General features: G+C 37.4%; 2 protein-coding genes across 4 annotated transcripts; both read right to left on the bottom strand.

Annotated features, from left to right (window-relative positions):
- Positions 1–1,507: 1,507 nt before the first annotated feature.
- On the bottom strand, positions 1,508–11,007 carry LOC128475036 (ras and Rab interactor 3-like). 3 transcript variants are annotated; one of them, XM_053457493.1, is made up of 7 exons: positions 10,983–11,007; positions 10,456–10,485; positions 6,018–6,274; positions 4,344–5,108; positions 2,783–3,097; positions 2,441–2,569; positions 1,508–1,863 (listed from the first exon to the last, which is right to left on the bottom strand). In XM_053457493.1, exons 3-7 carry the CDS (start codon positions 6,223–6,225, stop codon positions 1,625–1,627), a joined length of 1,656 nt encoding a protein of 551 aa, XP_053313468.1. In that variant the 5' UTR covers positions 6,226–6,274; positions 10,456–10,485; positions 10,983–11,007; the 3' UTR covers positions 1,508–1,624. The 3 variants fall into 3 exon arrangements, with proteins under 3 accessions (XP_053313468.1, XP_053313470.1, XP_053313469.1); XM_053457495.1 differs by having other exon boundaries at positions 2,441–2,566; XM_053457494.1 differs by lacking the exon at positions 10,983–11,007 and having other exon boundaries at positions 10,456–10,513.
- Positions 11,008–12,787: 1,780 nt separating this feature from the next.
- On the bottom strand, positions 12,788–23,958 carry SIRT2 (sirtuin 2). Its single transcript, XM_053457503.1, has 16 exons — positions 23,885–23,958; positions 23,018–23,064; positions 22,477–22,516; positions 21,503–21,613; positions 21,374–21,415; positions 20,934–21,040; positions 19,818–19,874; positions 19,232–19,300; positions 18,971–19,100; positions 17,788–17,847; positions 15,846–15,901; positions 14,955–15,031; positions 14,752–14,803; positions 14,569–14,636; positions 13,390–13,456; positions 12,788–13,160 (listed from the first exon to the last, which is right to left on the bottom strand). The coding sequence occupies exons 1-16, from the start codon at positions 23,892–23,894 to the stop codon at positions 13,026–13,028; spliced, it is 1,128 nt and encodes a 375-aa protein (XP_053313478.1). The 5' UTR covers positions 23,895–23,958; the 3' UTR covers positions 12,788–13,025.
- Positions 23,959–24,843: the final 885 nt, after the last annotated feature.

Genomic DNA, 24,843 nt, shown 5'->3' with positions numbered 1-24,843 from the left:
GTGAGCAGTAATGCCACGTCAAGGCTTCAACCCTAATTACTGACCATTCACACGCCTTTCATATCTCCATTCACTCGCAGAAGCACACACACCATACTTTAAATACATTCACTCACAGACGCACACACCATTCTTTCCCCTTACAATCCCAAAGAAATGATGGTAAAGGGAGACATTTTTTTACTGCAAAAATAAGTTTTGCAGTAAAAATGCAAGGCGCTGCAGGGATGAGATGGTTACTCACGTACCGCACAGGCTAAATGGCTCATTTTAATAATGTTTGCAGTTCATCAGGATTTAAAAAATTGCCTCCCTCTACCGTTGGCTAAATTTAACCCCATGATCAAAGGGATCATAGGATTAAAAATTAGTATCGGCCATTTTTAAAAAGAGAATGTGACTTTTTATAGCTATATGATCGCTGTGGCAACATTGGCTACCACAGTGATCATTTAGCTAGAATACTTAAACTTTTTTTTTTTTTAAAGTTAAACTACTTTATGTTTAAATAATTTAATTTGGGGGTCTCTAGGCAATTTTGATCTTTTTTTTATCTGCCTTTAGAGACCCCCAAATCATTTTTTTTACATTTTTATTTTTTTTACTTAATATTTTTTATAATTTTTTTACAATCTATATACCGTTGGAAAGGTGAGGCGATTACCTTTCCAACGGTATATGTTGGGGGTATGTAGCTGCTTAGATGCCTGAGATACAGGCATCTAAGCAGCATGCCCCCATACCTCTTTAACTGACAATTGTCAGTTGTTAATAAAGTTGCGCGGTGACGTCATCGCGTCATTGCTCGAGACGTCACGGGCAGATCGTGTGGTCCCGGTGATGCCCTTCAGTTTGAGGGGCAGATCGCCGGGGTAGGTGGTAAAGGAGGTCCACAGAGGTAAGGTAGTGCTAGTGGCGGCATGGTGCCGTCGTTAGCACCTGACTGGGACTGCTAGTGACAGCACCATGCCGTCGTTAGAAGTCAAGGGGTTAAAGTCCCATTGTGGGACTCTCCTGGGTGGTTACAAATTCGGAGGCGCCCCTGGAGCGACGCCACTGCTCCTAGCACTTGTGCAGACTTTAATTTCTATGTTTTTACTTTGCCATTGAATAATGTTCATCAGTCCACTGGCTGAACTAAATAATGAGCATGTATTCACACAGCTGAATATCTATTATAAAAGACACGAGCACACCTGATCTACACAACCAAAATGATTGTTGACCAACATAGACTTGGAGCTACTCAACTTCAAGCATGGTTTTGAAAGACTAAACGCTAAAATTTACTTATTTCAGATTAAAAGGGTTCATGTTCATAAGTTTCCACATAGTATTCAGGACAACACATTCCACAAAGTTATACTTTTTAGATTTATCTTAGTTTATAACATCATGTAATTTATTTATCTATAAAAACACATAGAATTACATATATTGTCAAATACTTCTGTCTATTGATAGACCATACATATACATACATATACATACATATACATTTTAAAAAAATAAAATAAAATAAATAGGCTTCAATTTATTTTCTGACAGTAGTCTTAGCAGTGTCTTAACTTAAGTTAGTCTCAATAATATGCTATTTGTTTTGAAGTTCCTTGTTAAAACAAAATTAGACACTGGAACTGTCCTCCTCATCTTTACACTTAAGGATTGTGTAGTGTTTTGGATTTGGCAGCTCCGTGCTGATCCTTTTGGTACGTCTTCCAATGGTATGTTTACGGTGAATAGTTCGTCTCCGTTGCCACTGGCGGATAGAATTTTGGGCCTCCACACTGAGATGTCTGGATACTGTATTATAACTGCTGATGTGATATAAGGCACCAAACATTGTAGTCAGATAGTAACCGCCTAGGAGACGAAAGATCAATAAAGATTTACTGCAACATTGATTACGCTACTAAAAAGAGTAAAGTAACACACAGCACTATTTTGGTCATTGTTCTGTATTTACTAAGTGTATCTAAGCTCCAATAGTTTGGTGAAAATGAGCATTTATGCATTCATCAGTATGCTTCTTCATGAAGTCATAAATAGGGATCAATAGCTTGTACTTCTACTACATATATGGTAAAATATGGTTTAAAAACAGTCAGGTCACATTGAAATAATAAATTGTGTCCATCTAACTCTTTTTACAATAGTTAGGGGACTCAGCATGAAAGAACCTGGCCTTAACCCAACCCTGGGTCAACTCAGCTTGTGAAACATGGAGGATTATGAGAAGGAGCCAAGTAGCCTCAAACTGCTTCTCCACTTTTGCCTTTTGGTCTTGCAGAAGGGTGTTTATGGTTTTTTTTTTCTTGCTGTTGGTTACAAGGGCCCTGTGTGTCTCCCCAAAAGAAGTGGGTTAAATTAGTCTTTTGTCTTGCCTTCGTCATCTCTTTACTGACCTCCTTGAACCCTTGCCATCTTATTTTTGTCTTACCTTCTCCCTGAAGTTGAGATGGATCCAGAAGCTCCATCATATACTCCACATCCAGCTGCAGCGAAGTAAGATCGCAATCAATCAAGACATGGATCAGAACTGGCAGGAAGTCATCAGCGCCAAAAGCTTCTAGGAGGAAGAAAATACTTTTTTGTGTAAAATATTTCAGTCATCTCAACAGTAAATGTTTTAACATCTTAATCAAAGCAAATCCCTAGAGGTAACACTGCAGTGAAAACAATTTAACATCCAGTACAGAAATACTTTTAGGTTTTGTACAACCTGGACTTTGTATTGAAACTAAGAGTACACGTGCAATCTGTGAAACATAGGTTGGAATACCTTTCTTTCCACTTGAGGCTTCCATGGATTCATAGATGAGTTTGCAGACTTTCAGCAGAAGTGCAATCATCTTCTCTGGAGAGTAGGACATATGAATAAGGGATAATTTCTGCTTGATCTTTTCCATGGTAGCAGGCCCTGGTAGGTCAGCTTTTGGTTTCTGTTCCCTTAAATCTCCAGATTTCATCTTCTGTTGGTTCTCTAATAGTTTGGTCAAGGATCCATCTTTTGTGTGGAAGTCCAGTAGTTGGGAGTAAATAACACTTCGGACAGGTTTCAACACACACTTGTACAGAGAAGTCTCAATGATGCATGCTAAGGAGGAAGGCACGGTGACAGTAGTAATTAAAGATACAAGTATTTACTATATGTTCACTATAGAGTTTTACGACTACTTAAAGAATCAGTAGTGCTTTGATACAAATTGTTCAAATTTAGCTAAAACAATTTTGTATTGGACTTTTCTGGCCTGGCCCCTGATTGCTCCTTTTATGTATGTATCCTGTTTTAGATCTAAATGGCTGTGTCTTTAAACACGTTAATGAACATGTGAAATTAGTGCTCACTTATCTACACAGGGACAAGCTGTCCTACTTCTCCAAACAGGGCCAGCTTGAGGCCCAATTAGTGCAACAACACATTACTTAATGTAAACCCATTACAGTAGACAGGCTTGAGCAAAAGGGTTAGTGATTTTGTACCGCAGTTGCTACTTTTTTAGCATTGCTACTTTTGTAAATGTATAAATATATAAATATATGCAAAAACAACCAAAAAAATACATTGGTAAGGTGGAGACGTGGCTGTGAACGGAAGCCTCAGGCTTGTAAACCACAGAAACATACCGTTTCTGAGAACAAATGCTTATTGAATTAACCAATGCAGACAAAAGGTTACAAAAGGAATAATTTCTTTTTTTCTGCAAAAGGGCCCTTTGTTATTATTTGACTTGTATGCGTTATTTCTAGTAGTTGTGCTAAATAACCATGAAACATTATCATGGTGTTAGGTGAACACTTCTGAGGCTGTGGAGCACCCATTGAAACACAGAATTTGACGGCACATAAGAAACATGCAGACCATCTAGTCTGTCCGTTGTATCCTGATGTTAAAAACATAAACCTTAATCATTCATTGGTCTCGTCACAGTATCCGGATAGCCTATTCCATGCAAGTTTAAATTCCCTTAAGGTATCAACCTCTACAACTTCTGCTCGGAGGTCCACATATCTACCACCCTCTCAGTAAAGTAAAATCTCCTTATATTACATCTAAGCTTCGGACCTTTAGATTACACTCTCATGTTTGAAAATGTTTCCTTTGTTAAAAGGAAGTAGGTTGTAAACTTGGAGTGGACTTTTTTCTGCCGGCTAATAACAAAAACAACTGCCGGCAAATAACAAATACAGTACTAAACAGAATTTTTTCAGTATACTATTGTATAGTGTTGTTTGTCCTCTTACAAGCTTACTTCAATGAACAACTTGGTTAACTTCATCTAAAAAAAGGACATTAGTTAATGGTAAGGTTAGACCATGGAGTAATGATCATTATTTCTTACCAATTTTGGACTCATCTATATCTTGATGTTCCAGAACTTCACAGAATTCATTGTTCTCCAGAAGAAAGGCCTTGAGGTCGGTGAGCAGTTGACGTATGGCTTGTAACATCGCAGTACTCGACTGGTGTTGGCCATGTCCTTTGTGAATGTTGCAAATAAATGTTTGAACTGTAGCTCCCAAATATGTTAACTGGTCTTCTGCCAGTTGTTGTATTCTGTTTCCAAGGTGCTTTTCTGGTGAGACGAGTCCCGTTAGAACATTACTGACAGCAAGTAGGCTATGTCTAACTATGTTTCCCAGCGCATGTGAGTGTTTCCTTTTAGAGGGCAAAGAGTGGCAGTCTACCTCCTCCTCAATGCTGCTGACAGAAACAGAATCCAGCTCTGGCAATGGTGGGAGTAGAAGGCTGTCTGCGGAATAAAGAGAAGTTTCTGAATTGGATTTCTGTAAGGAAGCTTCTGCAGGTTGATCCGGCTCAATCCATGAGACTCTATGCGATAAAAGAGAACTTCCCTTCTTGTGTTTGGAATTGGCTTGATTAGGCATATGAGATCCTCTGTTGCTTAACTTTAGTGCTCTCCTAGATAGTCTTATGCCTGACATATTCGAACTTTCTGCACTTTCACCTGTTTCTGATGGCTCTTGAATTTCATAGGAAGCTTTCGGAGTCTCTTCGCTAGGTTTTGGATCGAAATGGTCATCAGCTATGTTCAGTCTTGCAACAGTGTCTACCTGCTCTTCTGTCTTACTGCCTCTTTCATGACCTAAAGAAACATTGCAAGTTATAAAATATTTAGATTTTTAAAGATTTCAGATTTCCACAACACAGTCAGCATCTTCCATGCGCCCTGCATTTAAGAAACAGAGTGCCAGGATTTGACATCATATGCCAGCTTATAACACCTTCTAATGCAGTCTTTGGAGGCCGTAGCTGGCCCATTGAGCAGCAGGACACTGGGGGCCCTAATCTTCAAGAGGGCTATATGACCCTGGATTTGCAGCAGGGGGACTACTGCCCCTCCTTGACCTGCTGCTCCAGACAGGGATGCTGGCTCTTTCTGGTCCAGAGAGCTCATACAGCTGAGTGTCCCCTATTAACTTACAGGGGAGGGGGTCTCTCTGCTTGCCCCTCTGCTATACATACGCTACCATTTTAGGGGCTTCGTGGGGAGTCACATTGCTGGCAGCAACGATTCACTACGGGACCCCCATAATTATATTTAGGTGACACTTTGCATTTGGTACTGCAGCTGGGGGTGGTTCCAAATTCGGTGTGTGTGGGGCAACAGGGGTATTAGCAGCGTTCCCTGTAGCGACACCTATGGTTCTGAAGCAAAAGGGGGTCCAACCCGGTACTAACAAGGTGCACCTAATAGTGGCCAGTGAGTGTATATTTTACATTCATTTAAATGCCAATGTTGGAATTCGGTAATTCATTTAAATGCCAAAAATGCTTCTTTCACATCCACTGTTTTGTTGATTGAAGTTAAAATTCCACCTATCCTCTTGTTGCTTTTTATTGTTTCACTACATGTGTTTAGAAAGATGTGTAATACAAGGTTCTATAGAATAATGGAGGCATTTGATGGTTCTAATGCTCAACTTCTGCAGGAATATAAGATTCAAGAAAAAAGATTTTTCAAAATATTCAGAACTGGAGAAGTTTCACCTACCTTTGGCAGCGTGGTTAATTGCAGGTTTCTGATCACAATACAATTGTACAGTATTCCTCTTCATCTCTGAAAATTGCGTAAGCCATTTATCACCGTGCTCATGCAAGAAGAGAGGGTTAATGATACAAAGAGCTCCATTTTCAGTTGTCACTTGAATGGAGCAGTATGGTTGTCCTTGCTTATTGGTTGGTGACGGATTCAGTTTCATCCTCTAAAAGGTTAATTTTGAAGGCAATGTATATGGAAATCTCAATCTCCTGCAATTAAAGAATAAGTGCATTTAAAACATATACCATTTTGATATTTTATTAATAGCAAGTAATACACGATATGGACTAAAGTATTGGGACACCTGACCATTACATCAACAGGGACTTTGATGACATGGCTTTCTAAATACAGAGAAATGAATATGAAGTTGGTCCCCACTTTGCTGTTATAATAGCTTCTACTCTTTAGGGAAGGCTTTCCACAAGATTATGGTGTGTTTTTGTGGGAATTTTTCATCCAGTAGAGCTTTTGTGAGGTTAAGCACTGATGTTGGACAAGAAGGCCTGGCTTGCAATGTCTGTTTTTGGCTCATCCCAAAGGTGTTCGATGGGGTTGAGGTCAGGGCTCTGTGTAGGCCAGTCAAGTTCTTCCACATCAAACTCGTCCAACCATGTCTTTAAGGACATTTCTTTGTTGTTCACCACTATACAGTGGATATAAAAAGTCTACACACTCCTGTTAATATGCCAGGTTCTTGTGATGTTAAAAAATGAGACAAAGATAAATCATCTCAGAACTTTTTCCACCTTTAATGTGACCTATAACGTGAACAATTCAATTGCAAAACAAGCTGAAATCTTTGAGGGGGGGGGAAACAAAACCAGCACAATAACCTGGTTGCATAAGTGTGCACACCCTTAAACTAATATTTTGTTGAAGCACCTTTTGATTTTATTATAGCAATCAGTGTTTTAGGGTAGGAGTCTATTAGCATGGCACATCTTCACGTGGCAATATATGCCCATTCTTCTTAGCAAAAGCGCTCCAAAGACTGCGAGAACATCTCCTGTGCACAGCCCTCTTCAGATCAGCCCACAGATGTTCAATTGGATTCAGGTCTGGGCTCTGGCTGGGCCATTCCAAAATGTTAATCTTCTTCTGGTGAAGCCATGCTTTTGTGGATTTGGATGTGTGCTTTGGGTCATTGCCGTGCTGAAAGGTGAACTTCCTCTTCATCTTTAGCTTCCTAACGGACGCCTGAAGGTTTTGTGCCAAAATTTCCTGGTATTTGGAATTGTTCATAATTCCCATGACTAAAGCCCCGGTTCCAGCTGAAGAAAAACATCCCCAAAGCATGATGCTGCCACCACCATGCTTCATTGTGGGTATGGTGTTCTTTGGGTGATGTGCAGTGTTGTTTTTGCACCAAACATACCTTTTGGAATTATGGCCAAAAAGTTCAACCATGGTTTCATCTGACATTTTCCCACGTGCTTTTGGGGGACTTGATGTTTGGTTTTGCAAACTTCAGCCAGGCTTTGTAAGGAAAGGCTTCCGTCTTGCCACCCTACCCCATAGCCCATTCCCCATTCATATGAAGAATACGGGAGATTGTTGTCACATGTAGCACACAGCCAGTACTTGCTAGAAATTCCTGCAGTTCCTTTAATGTTGTAGTAGGCCTCTTATAAGCCTCCCTGACCAGTTTTCTTCTCATCTTTTAATCAATTTTGGAGGGACGTCCAGTTCTTGGAAATGTCTGTGTTGTGCCATATTGTCTCCACTGTGTTCCATGGTATATCTAATGTTTTGGAAATTTGTGTGTACTGATATCTTTCAACAATGAGATCCCTCTGATGCTTTGAAAGCAAATGTCAGGTAAATCCTACTAGAACAGCTGAACTTTATTTTTGATTAATCAAAGTCACTTTAAATGATGGCTAGTGTGTAATGACTTCTGTTTAACATGAGTTTGAATGTGATTGGTTAATTCTGAACACAGCCACAGCCCCTTTTATAAGAGGGTGTGCACACTTATGCAACCTGGTTATTGTAAGGTTTTATTTTTAGTCCCCCCCCCCTCAAAGATTTCAGCTTGTTTTGCATTTGAATTGTTCATGTTATAGGTCACATTTAAGGTGGAAAAAGTTCTGACATGATTTATCCTTGTCTCATTCTTTAAAATCACAAGAAGCTGGCATTTTAACATCTTTTTTTTTTATATATCCACTGTATGCACAAAAGTATTCCGACACACCTAATTATTGAAATATGGATTTTAGGCTAGGGCCAGTGAAGGAAAAACCTTTAATCCTTCAGCTTACCAAGACAATTTGGACAACGTTATGCTTCCAACTTGTGGGAACAGTTTGGGGAAAACCCTTTTCTATTCCACCATGCCTGTACCCCAGAGCAAAAAACAAAGTCCATAAAGACATGGATCAAATGATGTAATGGTCAGGTGTCCCAATACTTTTGTCCATATAGTCTATTTGAAATACAACAAGAAGTTTCAATGTTGACATTTTCACAGGAAAGGTTCTTTGTCATAAATGTGTTTCATCAGTAGCGTAACTCTGTGTCACTAATGACAGAAAGAATTGCACGCCACATTGAAACTCCATTGTTTCACCAGAAATGGAACGCCCAATGTAGAGAAATAGTATGACGCAAAACCATATTGTTAAAACCATATTTCTGCATGTTCTTTTTTAGCCGTTAATTGATCTTTATAGAAAATATTGAACATACCAAATTAAAATCCCCAATCCATCAAATCCTTTTCTCTTTCCCTAGTGTTGAGGCCCCAAGATAAAAGTATACTGTACAAGCAAGAATGATTTTTGCTTTGGGAACATCCCTAGGAAGTCTCCCTGTTTGACCCAGAGTCTCCAGGTGAAGTGCTGCTTCCCTGGGTCTCCGGGGCAGTTCCTTCTTTCTCCAGAAAGGAAAGCACCATTTGACCATGCCCACTCCCAGTCTCTTCCACCCACCAAAGACCGTTGGGCCTAGCCCCGCCACGACTTGCTCTCACCTAGCTCTTTCCCTCCACAAAGCCACACCTCTCAAAGAATTTTCATGAAGACTTTTTTTTACTTAATCGTGTTGCTATTTAGGAGAGATTCTTCATCTTAACTATGGTCTACCTGCGGTCCTGTCTTTTAGAATATAAAGTGAGATGGTTCAACGAGTTGCGGGTATGCTATCCTTATTGATTAGGACAAAGGTGAAGTTCTTCATTTTTGAGAATTAAAGCCACACAAGGAAATTTGGCTATTGTGACGGTTTCATTCATTTAAGTGACAAAGGAATAAAGTTCTTTATTGACTGTTACAGATGATTAATTACAGAGAAGTAATTCTCATCATACTTCCTCTAATTTTATTGTTTAATTTTTACATGCAAAACAAATTGTAACTAGGTTTGGACCTCCTGGATGACATTGATGTCCTATGTGAGCTAAGGGCTAATGTATGCTGTTACCAAACTGACCACAAAATGAGATATACTGATGACCTGGCATGACCCTGCTGAAAATCAGCATAATATATTCCAGTCAGGACGTTGGAGGAAGTTTAGTAATTTTGAGGGAATTCAAGGGTCATGAAAGTGGCTAATAATTAAATAGAAAGGAATGGACATAGCTCAGAATGGTACTAGAGAAGGGCATGAATAATTTGAAGGGTATAATATGAAGGTGGAGGTTAATGTAATTTGCAGAGGGGCAGTTTAACAGAAAAGGTGGTAGATACCTTTGATATATATACAATAGTATATTGGTCATCTCAAAAATATTAGATAGATTAGACAGATGAGATGGCCAGCTGGATAAACTACTGCTATCAGGGCAAACAACTAGTAGGTAACGTAAAAAATGGACACTGTTATATAAATACGAACGCCCCGATATGTTTTGTGAGTGGAGCCATTAACATAGACAGAGATGTTTTCTAACTGTAGTAGTGAGGTAAAGGTTTGATCCAAATACCTTAAAATATATGGAAGGAGAAATAACCAGCATTCCATACAATATTTCCCTCCTCCAGCCAGCATCGTTCCAATGTTAAATCCCATTATGATTGAAATAAGTGAATTCTGTAAACCCTAAACCTTGATATAGTCCATAGCTGTCGGCTAGTCGCAACGTTAAGGGTCTTATACCACAACAAGAGTTCTCCCGTGTACGGTGCTGGTGGCAGAGAGCCACACAGAACAGGTCGAACAGGTCCATATACATGGATTGAAAATCATTGTAAGACACACTGACGCATATGGATCCCAAAACAAATAAATATTAAGACATACATGCAATAAACTACTATTCCATACCAATGATTTACAACCAATGTTCATGGAGGTGGTTTGCTTTTCTCCATTGAGGGATTCATTATCAGTATGAAAAGACAAAGAAGGAATAAACAACCACAGTACAAATGAATAGACTTACTGTTACTCCATATGCCGCTGTGTCCTAATGCTGAAATGCAATACACTAGTTAGATATTTATTAGGCTTAAAAGGGGAACATAGATGTTGCTATATGGTGATAAGATTTTAAGCAAGACTTCCTTAGAACCTCTAGCAGGAAAAGGTCCGTTTACTCGGCTACCCACCCCCATTTCCTCTCTTAGAAATGTGGCAGTTAGTACGCATTTAAGGACAACTGGTTATTCATTTTTTTAAATGTATGTGCATTTACAAAAAAATGGGTTTAAAACATGTATTTTCTGTATTTTGTAAAATCGTCTATCTATGATATGTTCTAACAAATGAAAATAATATTTTGTGTCTAAACCTGGTTCAGTTGAGCTGGTCTCATGCTTGGATTTTACTCTACATACTAACATTATGAGAGAGCAAAGTCTTCAAGTATTGTATTTTCTAAAATGACAGAGAAATTCACATCAATCTATCCTTTTCTATTTTCCTAAAATGTTTGTATATTTTAATAGAAAACTTGTTGTTGCGTCTTACCTTTGATGGTTACAAGCTAGACATCAGAAGGAGGAGTGGCATAAGAGCTATACTTTACTGGAATTGACACATTGTGGGTCTTATTTCCTATGTTACACTTCACAATGCTGATCTGACGTTTTCAAAATTCTTCTTAACTTTCATGTGTGCTGCTAATGGTTGAACCCAAGCCTACTGGATCGTTATATATATTTAATATATATAAAATAATTTAATTTTATACACCTGCGACAATGGGTCTGATATCTGTGCCTATCCTGCTGCATGCTCACTCACTTACATGTAGTGTGCGTCTACAACCACATCTATTGGATACATTGTTTTCTTTGTTAAGTTTTTAATTCATGTTTGGCATACATGGGGAAATAATGGTGGAAAATAAATGTTTTTTGGGTCTCCCTAGGTAAAGTGTAAGCTGTTAAAGTTGTTCTCTAAATATAACTATAGCAAAGCTATGAAAATTTGCCCAGCCTCACCAGGCAAAAACTGCTTCCTGACCCTAGCACTCAAATGGTTAAATCTTTCCCTACCTTTTCTGCCGGCCACTTCCACATCTTCTTTTTATCATTTCATCTTCGTCATTTTGCCATAAAGCGAACTGAGGGCTAAATGGCGGCGCATCTGGTGACGTCCTCTCCCTGATGCTTCAATCACATTAGGGCAAAATGACAGCACTTTAGGTGACTTCCACCCCCAATTGGAAGATTGGGGTGGGGGGGTCATCACCGCAAATTTTGTCGGAAGTTCACGACGGGTTATGTCCGTGCAGATGCTGACGAAGACAGACGATATCGGATTGAAGACTTAAGAGAGACGATACAAGATAGAAGTGGTCGGCAGAGAAGGTAGGGAAACATTTAGAGAGCGTGAGTGAATGACAATGAGAGTGCGAGTGAATGTGGGCCCATGAATTTTGGATGAAAATTTAGAGCTTTTTGTGGGCATTTGAATCGCAGAATTTACCAAAAATTTTTACATTTGTAATTCATTCAAAAGCCTACTATTTTCTACCAAAGGGCAATTCACATAAAATAGTGAATCAACAGCTTTCGAAACTTTAAAAAAAAGCTGACACAACCTCACTTCTCTTAATCGTAATTGTTTATTTCACGTTAATGGGCAGTAGGAACTTAACCATATATTTCAATGCAAAGAACTAGTGGGTTCAGGAGAAGGTGACTTTTGTTGTAACAAAGTGACAAGTGGCTTTTAATGGTTTTGTAAACAGTCTCACACGCAGTTCATTTTACATAGACTAGAATAAAGCAAAAAGCATATTTAATTCAATACCAAGCAAATACACACCATAACACCTAAAAAAACCAAAAGTTATATTATTCTGTGTTAAAATTAAGTACATAAGTTGCACTAAAAGGACTGTGAAATCTAGATTTTTATTGTAAAATATTTCTACATTGGTGTAAACTGCTGAGGTGAGATCCTTGCTAATACCACAAGCAGATACGAAGCTAGGAGATCACATACCAATATCTCACAAGGAGAAGCATACTGATTTTCGACTTATGTGCCTCTTCAAAATCTGGCTATTTTAGTCCTCCAATTAAATAAATTCTGCATATGCCAGAATGAAATGTTTCTGCAAGTTGAGGTCAATTAGCGAGAGGCCATAGGCTTAGTCCTTCCGATAAAGCCACCTGTGCCAAAAAAACTGGAGTAATTCTTAAAACTGGCACTGTAGTGGACTTTCAGAAATACAGATAAGCATTGCGTAGTGATTAAGTGTGGTTACTTTTGCAAGAGCTTAGACAGGTATGGTCACCGGACTCATTTGTTATAAATCTATATTTATAACAGAGATAAACAAACTGATAAAACCCACAATATGGGTTTTCAGTTATCTGTTCGCATGTGTCCCATGATTACAACTACAAATTCTCTGGATTCTCTCCATTATCATAACAAGAAATTTTCTGAAGCCCTATACATTTTATGGTTAACAGTCAATGTTTTTGTTCTGTTATACCGATACCTGTAATCTTTAGTTAAAAAAATCACTTGTCCAAGGTGAATCTTGGACAAATCTTATTCATTAGATTTTTCAGCAGTCTTTTCTGAAGGGGGAGACTTTTCTTCATTTTGGCTAGGTTTCTTCTCGCTTTTCTGCGACGCAGCATCTATTGCTGCATGTTCCTTCTTTACCAGCTCTTCCAACTCAGCCTGCAAATAACACAATTAGAGGAAAATGATTTGCTTAGCTCTAGATGTTCAGACTGATCTAAATAAAGTGATGTGGGTTCCTTTGTCCTTGTGAACAGGGTTGTGCCAGACACATCTCATTTAAATAAACAAAAAACTATATATTTAACTAGATCTCAGCGCCCTACTATTATTAGACATAGTCTATATGTATGTTTAATAAAGTCATAACAATTCCCTTGGCACATACCTTCCATCCCAGCAACTCAGCTAATGCGAGGCAACCATCATCACAGTTTCCAAGCCAGGCTACATCCCTAAATATAAAAAGATTCCATTACTACTCAGGTTTATTCACAAAAGCAGGGATTTTACATCTAGTAATATTTTAAGTTAGAAAAAAGACCTAAATCGGCAGAGTGCCATCCCTCTAAGGCATTTTATTTCATTGATCTAGATTAGGTGGGAAATATTTTAAGCATGTTTGCTCTGAAGGGAGGAAATATCCATATAGAGGTCAGAGTAATGCATGGATCAAGAAGTTTTAAGTATTCACACCAATCTTCACGCAGTGAAGATTTTCCTTGCACAGACTTCTTATGTATTTGTAAACTATGATAAGTCGCAGCAATTAGATACCTCTTTTCTAGAGTAAATATATCCAATTTAGCTAGGCACTTGTCATAGCTAAAATTCCCCACTGTCCTTATTAATTTTGTACCTCTTTTTTTGTATACTTTCCAATTCAACCACCACTTTTTTTTATGAATCGGTGTCCCAAGCTGAAGTGCATATTGTAAATTAGTCCTAAATAATACTTTGCGCAAAGGCATAATTATATTCTCCAATCACGCACTGATATCCTATATTGATTATCAGAATATTATCATAATTACCGTGGGTGTATTTACTACCCGAATATGTTACCTTATATCTATCGATGCTGAATTTCATCTTCTACCACTCAGATCATTCTCCCATTTAAATAATAAAAAAAAACATTCTGCGCACATCATGAGCTGGTATATTTGGTGAGCTACAGGCGTACTGTTTCATACTGATTGTACACACGTTATGCCTGTAGGTAACTGGTTAGGTTGTCAATGGTTTTCTTCTGCACAGCATCGCTGTATGCCTTTTATATAATATGTATATGTTTTTTTTTGTTTGTTTGTTTTTTAATATACCCTGGCCTTGGCAACGCAGCTTCTCCCAACCCAATGAATGCAGATGAGGGTTAAATGAGACTCTGGGAGAAACCCGTCTCCATCTTTGTGAATAGAAACCTAACTTGCCTTACTATGTACTGCAAGTAATGTTCCCGATTTAACTTTGCATTACTAACAATCAACCACGCTCTTCTTGTAGGATAAAAACTTTTCTATCCATAACGCAAAGAATGCTGGTCCTCATAAAACAAAAATATTACCTGTATGCTTTCTCAGAATCAAAATCCATTCCTCCTCCCAAACCAAGCATGCTGAAGAACGTGTCTCCCTGGAAGTGACCAGTAATGTGTTAAATTGGTGAGAAGGAGCACAGAGAGAGGATAAGCTGGTACACAGAAATATATCATTTTAACACACTTCATCTAACTCTCCATTGTACTTACTTCTCCAGTTTTCTCTTTGTTTATTAATAGCCGTGGTGTCTTACTAGGAACCCTGTCACAAAATAACGATTGTTAGGTCAAGATACTATTTAGTAAAGGGACAGCCACATCTAGTAGCAATGTAAGTTGACAATGACACATTTATGTAATGCTGTAGCAACAGACTGACTTAGTTACAGTGGCCTGAAGCCAAGACATCTTACTTGCTGACCAGAGATGCAAACGGCTGCACCTGTAGGGATGTTCCCATGACGATGAGGAGGTCTATTTTGGAAAAGTCCTTAAAAATCGGAGGAAAACACAGTTCAAAACAAATCAATACTGTTTTATAAATTGCCCCCTCGATCAACGTTAGATAAGGAACACACATCAGGGAGAATATTTTAAAACTCTCTGAAATTGGACACAGTATGAAAGACAAGAGTTACAATATTGACTGGAGAACTTCCACACACAGAGGAAAAACTGAAAAAGAACTGTGCAAATAGCACAGGGCTTCATGTGGTTGGAGGGGGAGGGTGAGGCAGGGTCAACTAAAGGACACCATGGACTGTCCTGGATTGTGCTCATGACACTCAATTTGCCCGCATTTTTGCATTTAGCTGCGCCTGCGGGCAGCTCGTGCTAGAGTTTGGGCGGGAATATTTTCTAGAAATAGGGAGCGTCTGAGGTGCTGGAGCTGTAACTGTCTGCACTGACCTGGTGAGTCTGGTGAGCAGTAAGCAGGAGAGCCGCAGGTAGCAGGATGGAAGAGCTGATGAACAGACGCCCGCCCTCCATCCCTTGTTTTATTTTAATTCTTTATACATACTTAATTGTCCTGGCTTTTATTGGAGTTAAGTTGCTCTCTTTGCAGAGGGCGAACTTGGGGGAAGTAGTATTTATGGTGGCTGGCTGGCTTATAGGGCGGTTGGCCTGGGTAATTTAAATTGGTTATGCTGTGGCTTGGGCAAAGAGTTTGTGATTGTTATTGTTCAAAGTTATATGTTAAATGGTTATTGTTTAACCCTGTTTATGGATTTCATGCAAATACCAATACATCTAACATCACAGAGCCAACATTTTATTTATCGGTTCTAAATCCAGTGACTTACAGATTTGAGAGCAGAGAAGAACCGGGATGGCAGACTTTCCCCAAAGAACACAATATCTGCAAGAAAGTGCCCAGCAAATTACTCCATATTTAGCATACCCATAAAAAATAACTTTGAAATGTGTATGAATTTTCTGAAAGGAAATTATAAAAATGACACACATCAGTAGTCATAAAGCAGTATCACATTTTAATATTTAAAGTATTATAATACATTTTATTCTCTTTATAATCTTGTAATTATCAAAATTAGATAAAAAAATAAATACAATTTTGATTTACACATTTGGGTATTTAGTCCTCTCAATTACATTCACATTGCGATCTCTATAAATAGAAAGGTTTGCTCTTATCAAGACTACCTCTATTCAGGGAAATGTTGCAACGTGAGCAACGAGCACAGTTCCCAGGTAATGTTAGCAATGTTCATTGTTTTGTGAAAAGTAATGGGAAGACATACAACATGTGTTCACTTACTTTTGGATGTATACATCCAGGCTTTTCCCCTCATAAACCTCCCCTTGTTAGCTCCCCACTATCTTTTTCCCCACTTGCTAATAGGAAGCCCCAAATCGTTCCAACAGTTCCATTTGTCACGAAAAGATGACACAGTCACATGCTAACACAAAAGTAAAAGCATGTAAAAAAAATAGTATACTAAACAAAAATATTTCAGTCTTTTTTAAGTAAAAAAAAAAAAAGGAATTTGATTCAGTTAATGCCATTTGAGTAAAATGTGGCTCGGTTGCCAATCTGGTGGCTCCCAGTTGACATAAATTAGCAGGCAAGGCCGGGTCATCTGCAGATATATAGGCACTGGAGCGCACATTCATGCTCGCCCTATGCCTACCCACTGGTAGCCAGGTCCAGGAAGGATTAACAACGTTTATAGTCACATTACAATACCGTATCACATACACGAAAAAAGATCAATTTCACAAGCCATATCTGGGCTTAAATTGTTCAATTAATACGTTCAGTGGTAGCTTTCCGCAATACTTAATTAGGTGCATACTAGAGCATTAGTTGGAGAAATCCGATTGCCTCTTGGAGTCAAGAGTTTTTTTCCCTGATGGCAGAATTCGAAGTAGCTTAATTAGAGTTTGTTTTTTTTTTTTTGTCTTCTTTTGGATCACGAATAGGAAGGTTAGATAGAAGGACTTAGGTCTTTTTTCAACCTTATGAACTATGTAACTATGAGTCTGAGGACTTATAAATGGAGGAAAATGATTTGTCTGAGCTTAACTTGACATGGTTTCCTAAACTCCTAAAGTTGCATCTTTCAGTGATCCAATTCACACGTCCATAAGCCACATTTCACAGTTCTTTATTTAAAATAGCCCATTAAAAATGCTTAATGTTTTAAGAAACTAAGTCCAACGCGTTTCGTCATATGTTGACTTCATCAGGGACTAGTTATAATACATCAAGAAGCATAAGCTAACAAAATATAAAACTGGGCTATTTTAAATAAAGAACTTTTGGAAGATACCCTGCCTGCCTATCATCCGTTTGTATCCAGCAGATGACCGGTTTTTAAAACTTTGAGGTGGTTTTAAAAAGTTCCAGTAAATCTTCAGGATTCCTAAGATACAGGCTATCTTTAAGGCGCAGTTCCTACTACAATCTTGTGAGTGTGGCACAACTAGTGGGGGCTGTTTTAAACCTTTTAAACGTTATTGCACCATTTGTGGTTTTTATTCTTTTTACAGAGTATTTTTAAAGCTGTATCCCCAGAATTTGTTCTGTTTTATCCATGTTTGTAGACCTGCCCAGGAGCAAAGCTAATTTACAAATGTGACACATTTTCAACTTTGAATAGATAGACAGAAATTTCCTGGGGCAGATACACAATTATGTATGTCGGAAGTAAATATATAATATTGCTTATGAATAGTAAAACTGTGTGCAAGATAACCCAGGAAAACATTTTTGCATCTTACCCGGCTTGACCAGATTGTTGCATTTGTCACATTTTGGAATCAGATCAGAAAAGATCTTTTCTGAAAGAAAAGAAAGATATTATTTATTCTTATTACTATTCGTAAAATAGGTTACTATTCGTAAAAGAGGTTACGTATGTAGGAAAATCACTAATCAAGCCTAACTAATAGGAAGTGAAGAACAAAACATTGATTTACCTCATCTAAAAAAACAAAACAAGAACAATAATGTGCTTTCTGCAGAAATAATATTCTAGAATTTAATCTACAGCGATACTTCCTATTTAGAGACAGAATGCCAATGTCTTATCAAGAACTCAGCAAGTTCAAAAGACGCACCATTTTAAAGAGAAATAGTAAATAAAGAGGGAACAATCAGTTATTTCCCCCCCCAGACATAACACTTTACAGTGAATAGTTACTGAAAGAAACGGGGCACTGCAATAGGAACTAGAGTTACAAAAAATGGCATACTTGTCCATGCCTAATAGGGAACATTGCAGATTATCACGGATTCTAATTCACCTATATACAATAAATGTTTTTGTTTTGATCTACAGTGGATATAAAAAGTCTACACACCCCTGTTGAAATGCCTGGTTCTTGTGATGTTAAAGAATGGGACGAGAAGATAAGTCATGTCAGAACTGAAATCTTTGAGGAGGGACAGGGGTGTGTAGACTTGTTATATCCGCTGTATGTAATAATGTAAAAATGTCCTAGTATAATTAAGCTGCTACCTTGGTGTCTAAAGAACAAAGGAACCGTATGGTTGCAAGCGACCTAGCACTAGAGCTACACGCGCAGTCTACTAAAACAGTGCTGGAAGACTGCAGGAAATGCGATGCAAGTTTCTACTTGAGCTGAAAGGAAGACTCTAAATCCATCATCACTTGAGAATCGTGGGGAAACTTTGTAAAATTCACACAAAAATCTAAACTTAAAAAAAGAACATTAAAAATAAAAATTGACGTGACGGGAGGTTTTTAGTTGAACATACCGTTAATTTTTTATCTCATAACTGAAGAAAAAGATACACTTAGGTACATCAGTTTTAGTTGATTAGTTTGCATCTACATATATCTTAACCACAGGAGGCAAGAGTCCCGTTATGGTTTTAATATTACTTTGATCAATGTGTGATAATCAACAAGAGAGATTAATGGCTGACGAGTGGTGTTACCTTTCATCCAGGACAGGGGATATTCCGCTTTACAAAAAGTTCCAACACAGTGAGAAGTGTGAAATGTTCCATGAGCCTCCACCAGGTCCTCAGAGGACAGGCCAGCCACCCTCTCCAATGTGTCAATGTTCTAGAAATAGAAGAGCAATATAGAGAATGTTTAAACATACTGTATAGAGTTGTAAACAGCTATGAAGAGATAACCTTTGCTATGCTTATAGTGTTTGCTTTGTTTTTCAAAGATTATGGCTCTGGTATTACCTGAGAGTAGCAACGCAGTAACAGACCCTTTTCCTTTAACATCCGAACAAAGTAATGGCAGACTGTCGGCTAAAAAAAAAAATAAAAAAAATAGATGATACAGGAAAGAAAACCAAAACAAATAAGAAAGTCGTACCAGAGAGATAAACATGATAATAATAGTGAAATAAACAATATAATAAGAGCGAAAAATGGTGATAATAAAACAAGGTAAGGTTCTTTCGAACAGGAGCAGGAGCTAGAAGAGCTACAGAAGAAATAGAAGGTTCAGAAAAAGAAAGAAAATCGAGGAAATGACCCATAATAAATGTTAGATATAACAGGGTAATGTTTTCCAAAAAGTAAAAATAAATAAAAAAAAAGGCATTGGATAGAAATGATAAATCAGATTTTCCTGAAAGGTAATTCATAGATTACCCGACAGTTTAGAAAAGCGTTAAAACATTTCCAATTTGGCACAAAGGGACAGTTCACCTAAATAGGACAAACTGTTTTTGAAACCCTCAAGCCATTTATTCTTACCAGCAGCTTATCACAAACACCTAGTCTATGTCATCTATAATGTGTTTCATGTCAACATTCTTACCTTAAATTGGCCAGGGTAGAGTTCTCGGGCAAGAGCAAAAAAGGGTTCTGGATTTTGCTATGAAGAGAAGAACATTAAATTAGCTCCTTAAGGACAGAGCTGTTTTTTTTGTACCCTTCGTGACAATTGCTTTGTTTTTGTGTTTATCTGTAATTTTCTTCTTTATTGTTTTTTGAGGACAATAAGGGCTTGCTTTTGATGCCGTTATTTTGATTATATAATCTAAAAAAAAATATGGAGAAAATTTTAAAAAGAGCACCTTTTCTAATTTTATTTAAAAAATACTTTACTCATCTACAAAAGCTAATGAAAAAAACATGCTAAATAGATTCTAATATTTGTCCTGTGTTTTGAAATACCCATGTGTTTTTTTTGCAAGTTATGGGGCAATAAGTATAAGTAATGTTTTCCTAATTCAACCCCCCCTCCCCCAAATCTGGACATTCTGCCCCATATCTTTATTTTTACGAACATTGTGATTAGTAAGATGGGCTCCCTTGACCTACATGGTTGAATGCAGTACCTGTATTAAACCTGCAGAGTTCTCAGGACGGTCTGGACAGACCCTCTTGGCAACTCATTTATTTTTTCGTGAAGCCGCCACCTTGCGAGAGGCAGCATCTCTCTATATGGCGCTTGTGGTCACTCTCCAGAGGGATCACAGTGCGCCAAGCTGGTTTAAGTGAGTTTTTGAAAAAACACTACAGGCCACCAGAGCCTATACTAATAAAAAGAAAATCCAGACAGGACTATTGCACATATGCATACAATAATAATAGTTGGGTTTATTAACTAAACAGTTAAGAAAACTGAACTATGCACTATGAGACTTCTCATGTCAAAGCAAATTTAGTGAATACACCCTAGTGTTTATTAGATATACCTTGATTCTCTACCAGGATCTTAATGCCATCAGAATCTTAGATATTCATTCCTTCGATCACAGGAATCTTCTGATTTGTAAAGGATAATGACCACTTTGGTAAAATCTTTAAACGTCTTTATCAATGTTTCATCAATTCCCTCTGATCATCTTTCCAACCACTCTTACCCCCAGTTCACAGTTCAGCTACAAACAAAGTTTGCTTTATCTTTACTTACTTTACATTTTCTCACCTTAAAAAATCCTATTTCAAAGATGGCCTCTGGATACGGCAAATTGTATTTCTGGAGGTTAGCGTAAAGTCCGCTGCCTGGTGAACGGAAGTCAGGTATTCCTGCAGCTAAAGAAAGATTACAGAGAAAAAAAGATCAGGAATAGTTGCGAGGTATGAAGTGTTTAAATAGTCAATGAGTGCTATGGGTAGAAGTTACATAGATGACCACAGTTGGAGATACGAGACTCATAGTTAAAGTGACTAACTGAGAAGGAGTAAAAAGAGTCAGCAAGAATAGATAGTGGAGTTTTAGGGAGCAGTAATGGAAAACCCAAGAAATCATTAAAGGAGGACACTCCCGGAACAATCCAAGTCACTGCAGTAGTTTCAGGAAAACTTAGGTGAGCTGTTAAGGTAATTTGGTATTAGTGGCTGCACTGCAGTATCATTAATACTTACATGTTGAGATGCCTGCTCCCACCATACATACCACATTCTTACCTAGTGATTTAAAAAAAAAGGAGTCAAAATTCAGAGAACAAATGAAATTACATACATATAGTTTGGATGAATGTCACGTTGACTCACATTTTCCACTAAGCATGAACCTGCTCACTCCTTCCAAGTTTAGCTCCTCCAAAACTTTTTCAGGGGTACCAATACCGAGAGTACGGGAGAAAAGGTTACGCAAGAAATCCACTGTAAAGAACAAACACATTTTAGGAAATATTATTTCATACTTTAATCGGATCATTTTAATCACTTAATCAGTTTCGATACTAAGCAAAATGGAGAGCAGCTATAGTACCAGTGGATCCTCTTCTGAAAAAAGAACTATTTATATAAACACAATTTTTAAATTGCATATATATATATATATCCAGATACACTGTGACAAAGCTGACAAGCGAAACACGTAGTGCGTGTGTCATGGAGGGAATGTGAACGCTGATATTTGGGGTCGAATAGTATAACCGTTTGCAGTTTAAGCAGGTCCCATCAGCTCTATCCAGTTTACCGGTATGTAAGCATATCATTGATTTATTTATATTAAATACTGTTACTGCTCCTAATCCTTGTTCCCCACGATCTTTATTGATTACCCTGGTGCATGAAGTCGTATTGGTAATATTTCCAAGTTGCACAAGTGGCTGATATGTGCCTAAAAATTTTGAGCAGTGACTGCTCTAAATAATCAGATTGAGTTTTTATTTTATTACACCATGAATTAGCCTCTCTGTTTCTTTTGAGATGGTCTCTGTATCTTTGGTAAGTAAATTCTTTATAACCCTCTACCCTGAGGTGCACTACACTCATTATTTTGTTATACATTTCAAATTGGGGCAATTGTGGATATATCGAGGCATCCTTTATAACGCATATGTGGGTAAAAATTAATTTTTATTCTTGAATATAAATATCCAGTAATTACCCAAGGATACGCCATAGTAAAATAATAATGCCACGAGTATGCCATGAAGGGGTATAAACCTTTTTTCATCCTTACTAAACTTTTCCCTGACACCAGAAGCATCACTCTTAACACTCAATCAGTAGCTTACTTTCTGATGTACTGCTGCTGTCTTCGCTGGAATCAGAATCCTATAAAACCAACAAATTTGATGTGTAAATACACATAAGTCATTATTTGTGAATAAACAGACACCAATCAATGTGTGTTTTTGTTTTGTTTTGTTTTGTTTTTAACTATTTGCAAAAGTGATCTTATTACCATAGAAACCAATGTACGCTTCCTTCCGACTGGTTCATTCTATTGGTGGATATGATTATAAGACTACTACTCAAACTATACACCAGAATCACTTTTTATACGTAACTCAAACAGGGTATTTAAAATAGCAAATATCTTACTATAAGGTGTGGGTTTAGAATGGTGCAAGGAAATGGTTAATAAAAGTGATTAGAATGTTGTTAGTAAACGCCAGTAAGTAATATTGCAGCATGGATATGTGTGCATGCGTGTATTATCATTATAGCATGCGATTAACATGTTTAAGTCATGTATGACACTGTATATACTGAAGCAATGTTTGATTCTCCACAAAGATATTCTAAGATTGTTTAAGATGGTTAAGAAGTTACCTCTGAATCGTTGGAGTGTTTTGACAGTTCCTCGGTTTCTTTTGCTTCTGTTACAAGAAGGAAAATTCACATTTAAAAAGAAAAAAAAAAGAAGACCTTGATCTTAGGGCACAGAGTAATATAGAGACCGGGCAGATCCTGTTAAAAATGGCAATCCAGAGGTAAATGAAAGAATAAAAAAAGACAACATTTCCATTTGATTCTGTTTTGTATGATGCAGACATACGTCATCTTATCTTAGCACCACCATCAGTGATATTGTGGAAAGGGGCAAAAAAAAACCCCCCTATTTATTTTTTCCCTTAAATGTTTTTTTCCTGGTTTTATTCTCTATGAAGCCAAACTTTCTGGAAATTTTAGATGGAAAATATGGGAAATATATTAATTTATTGCTGCATACTGCCAAATGTATCATTCTCTTGCTATCAATATCTATCAGGCAGTGGTTCCTTATCTGTTTGAGTCCTGAACTATATATATATATATATATATATATATATATATATATATATATACACACAATTCAGGATTCATACAACCATTTATTTTATATTATGTCTATATATGATATATTCTGAATTAAATATCTTAAGTATTTCATAATTAAGGGATGTATTACCATTTACACAAAAAAAGTATATGACAGCACTGCTGATAAAGATTCACGTTAAACTTAAATTGTCTTTATTAATCTCAATTCTAAGCCAACATATGGACATTCTGCTTTGTGCGAGCTATTCCTCAATATTACGTTTCTGTCTACGTGCACTTATTGAAACATTACACGTTAAATATGAAGGGTCTCATATAACCCCACACGGACATGTATGTTTAAAGCCATACATATATGTAAACACAAACTAATACCTGCAGCCATGGAACCCGCAGGCCACTTCCTGGTGTAGCAGCAAGCAGCAGGTCATGTGATCGCACAAGTCCCGCAAGTGCTGGGCTCGCATTGGTTATGACAGCTCAATTTTGATTGGTTAAACATGAGCTGACTGACAGGAAATAGACCTTCTGGTTTAGTGGTTGTTCTAGGAACGTGAAGTTGATTGTTTCTTACTGGTGACGAAATTTTTTTTTCTGTGAGGATTATATTAACCCCTTCAATTCCAGGGGTTTTTGGTACCTCAAGTCCAGGAGCAATTTTGCCATTTTTGCGGTTCAGCGATTATACATTATATAATATATATATTATATATATATTGTTTTTTCAAGGAGAGATAGAGCTTTCTTTTGATACCATAGTTAGATGATAAGCTGAAAATTTAGAATGAGAAATTAAGTAAAAACTAGCGAAAATTTGAAAAATACACCAAAAAAATCAGACATACCGAATTCATATAGATTTTCCCAGCACTTATAGGGAACATACTAGAAGGTGTACATTATTTGAGAATTTTTAGGCTTATGGCTTAACGGGTTTGGGGGTTGTGAATGGGGGCAGGAGGGTTATACTGGGTAGATGTTGTGTTAGGGCAATGGGATGTAAGGTTTGTTTTTCTTTTTTTATTATTATTAGCTTTTATATATTTTTGTATTTTGTTTTTGTATTTTTTTTATATTTTTTTTTAAACAAAAAGGTTAGAAGTCATCTTAGGGACCTCTTGAACATGTTATTAATGCCAGTGATGTCACAATGACATCACTTAGCTCACTTTATTTATTTTTTTTAATTATTATTTATTGTATTATATTAGTGATTTTTTTTTTAAAGCACTAACCTTTTTTTTCTTCTCCTTTTCGTTTTTTCAGCATGGGAGGAGGGTGAGAGACGGTTTCTCACTCTCCTCCCCGCGATCCCTCTGCATCGATCACACTGT

Source organism: Spea bombifrons, chromosome 2 (genome assembly GCF_027358695.1).
Source record: "Spea bombifrons isolate aSpeBom1 chromosome 2, aSpeBom1.2.pri, whole genome shotgun sequence".
NCBI classification, from domain to species: Eukaryota; Metazoa; Chordata; class Amphibia; order Anura; family Pelobatidae; genus Spea; species Spea bombifrons.
Note: the sequence above shows the minus strand (reverse complement) of the source record. Positions and strands in the feature narration are given on the sequence as shown.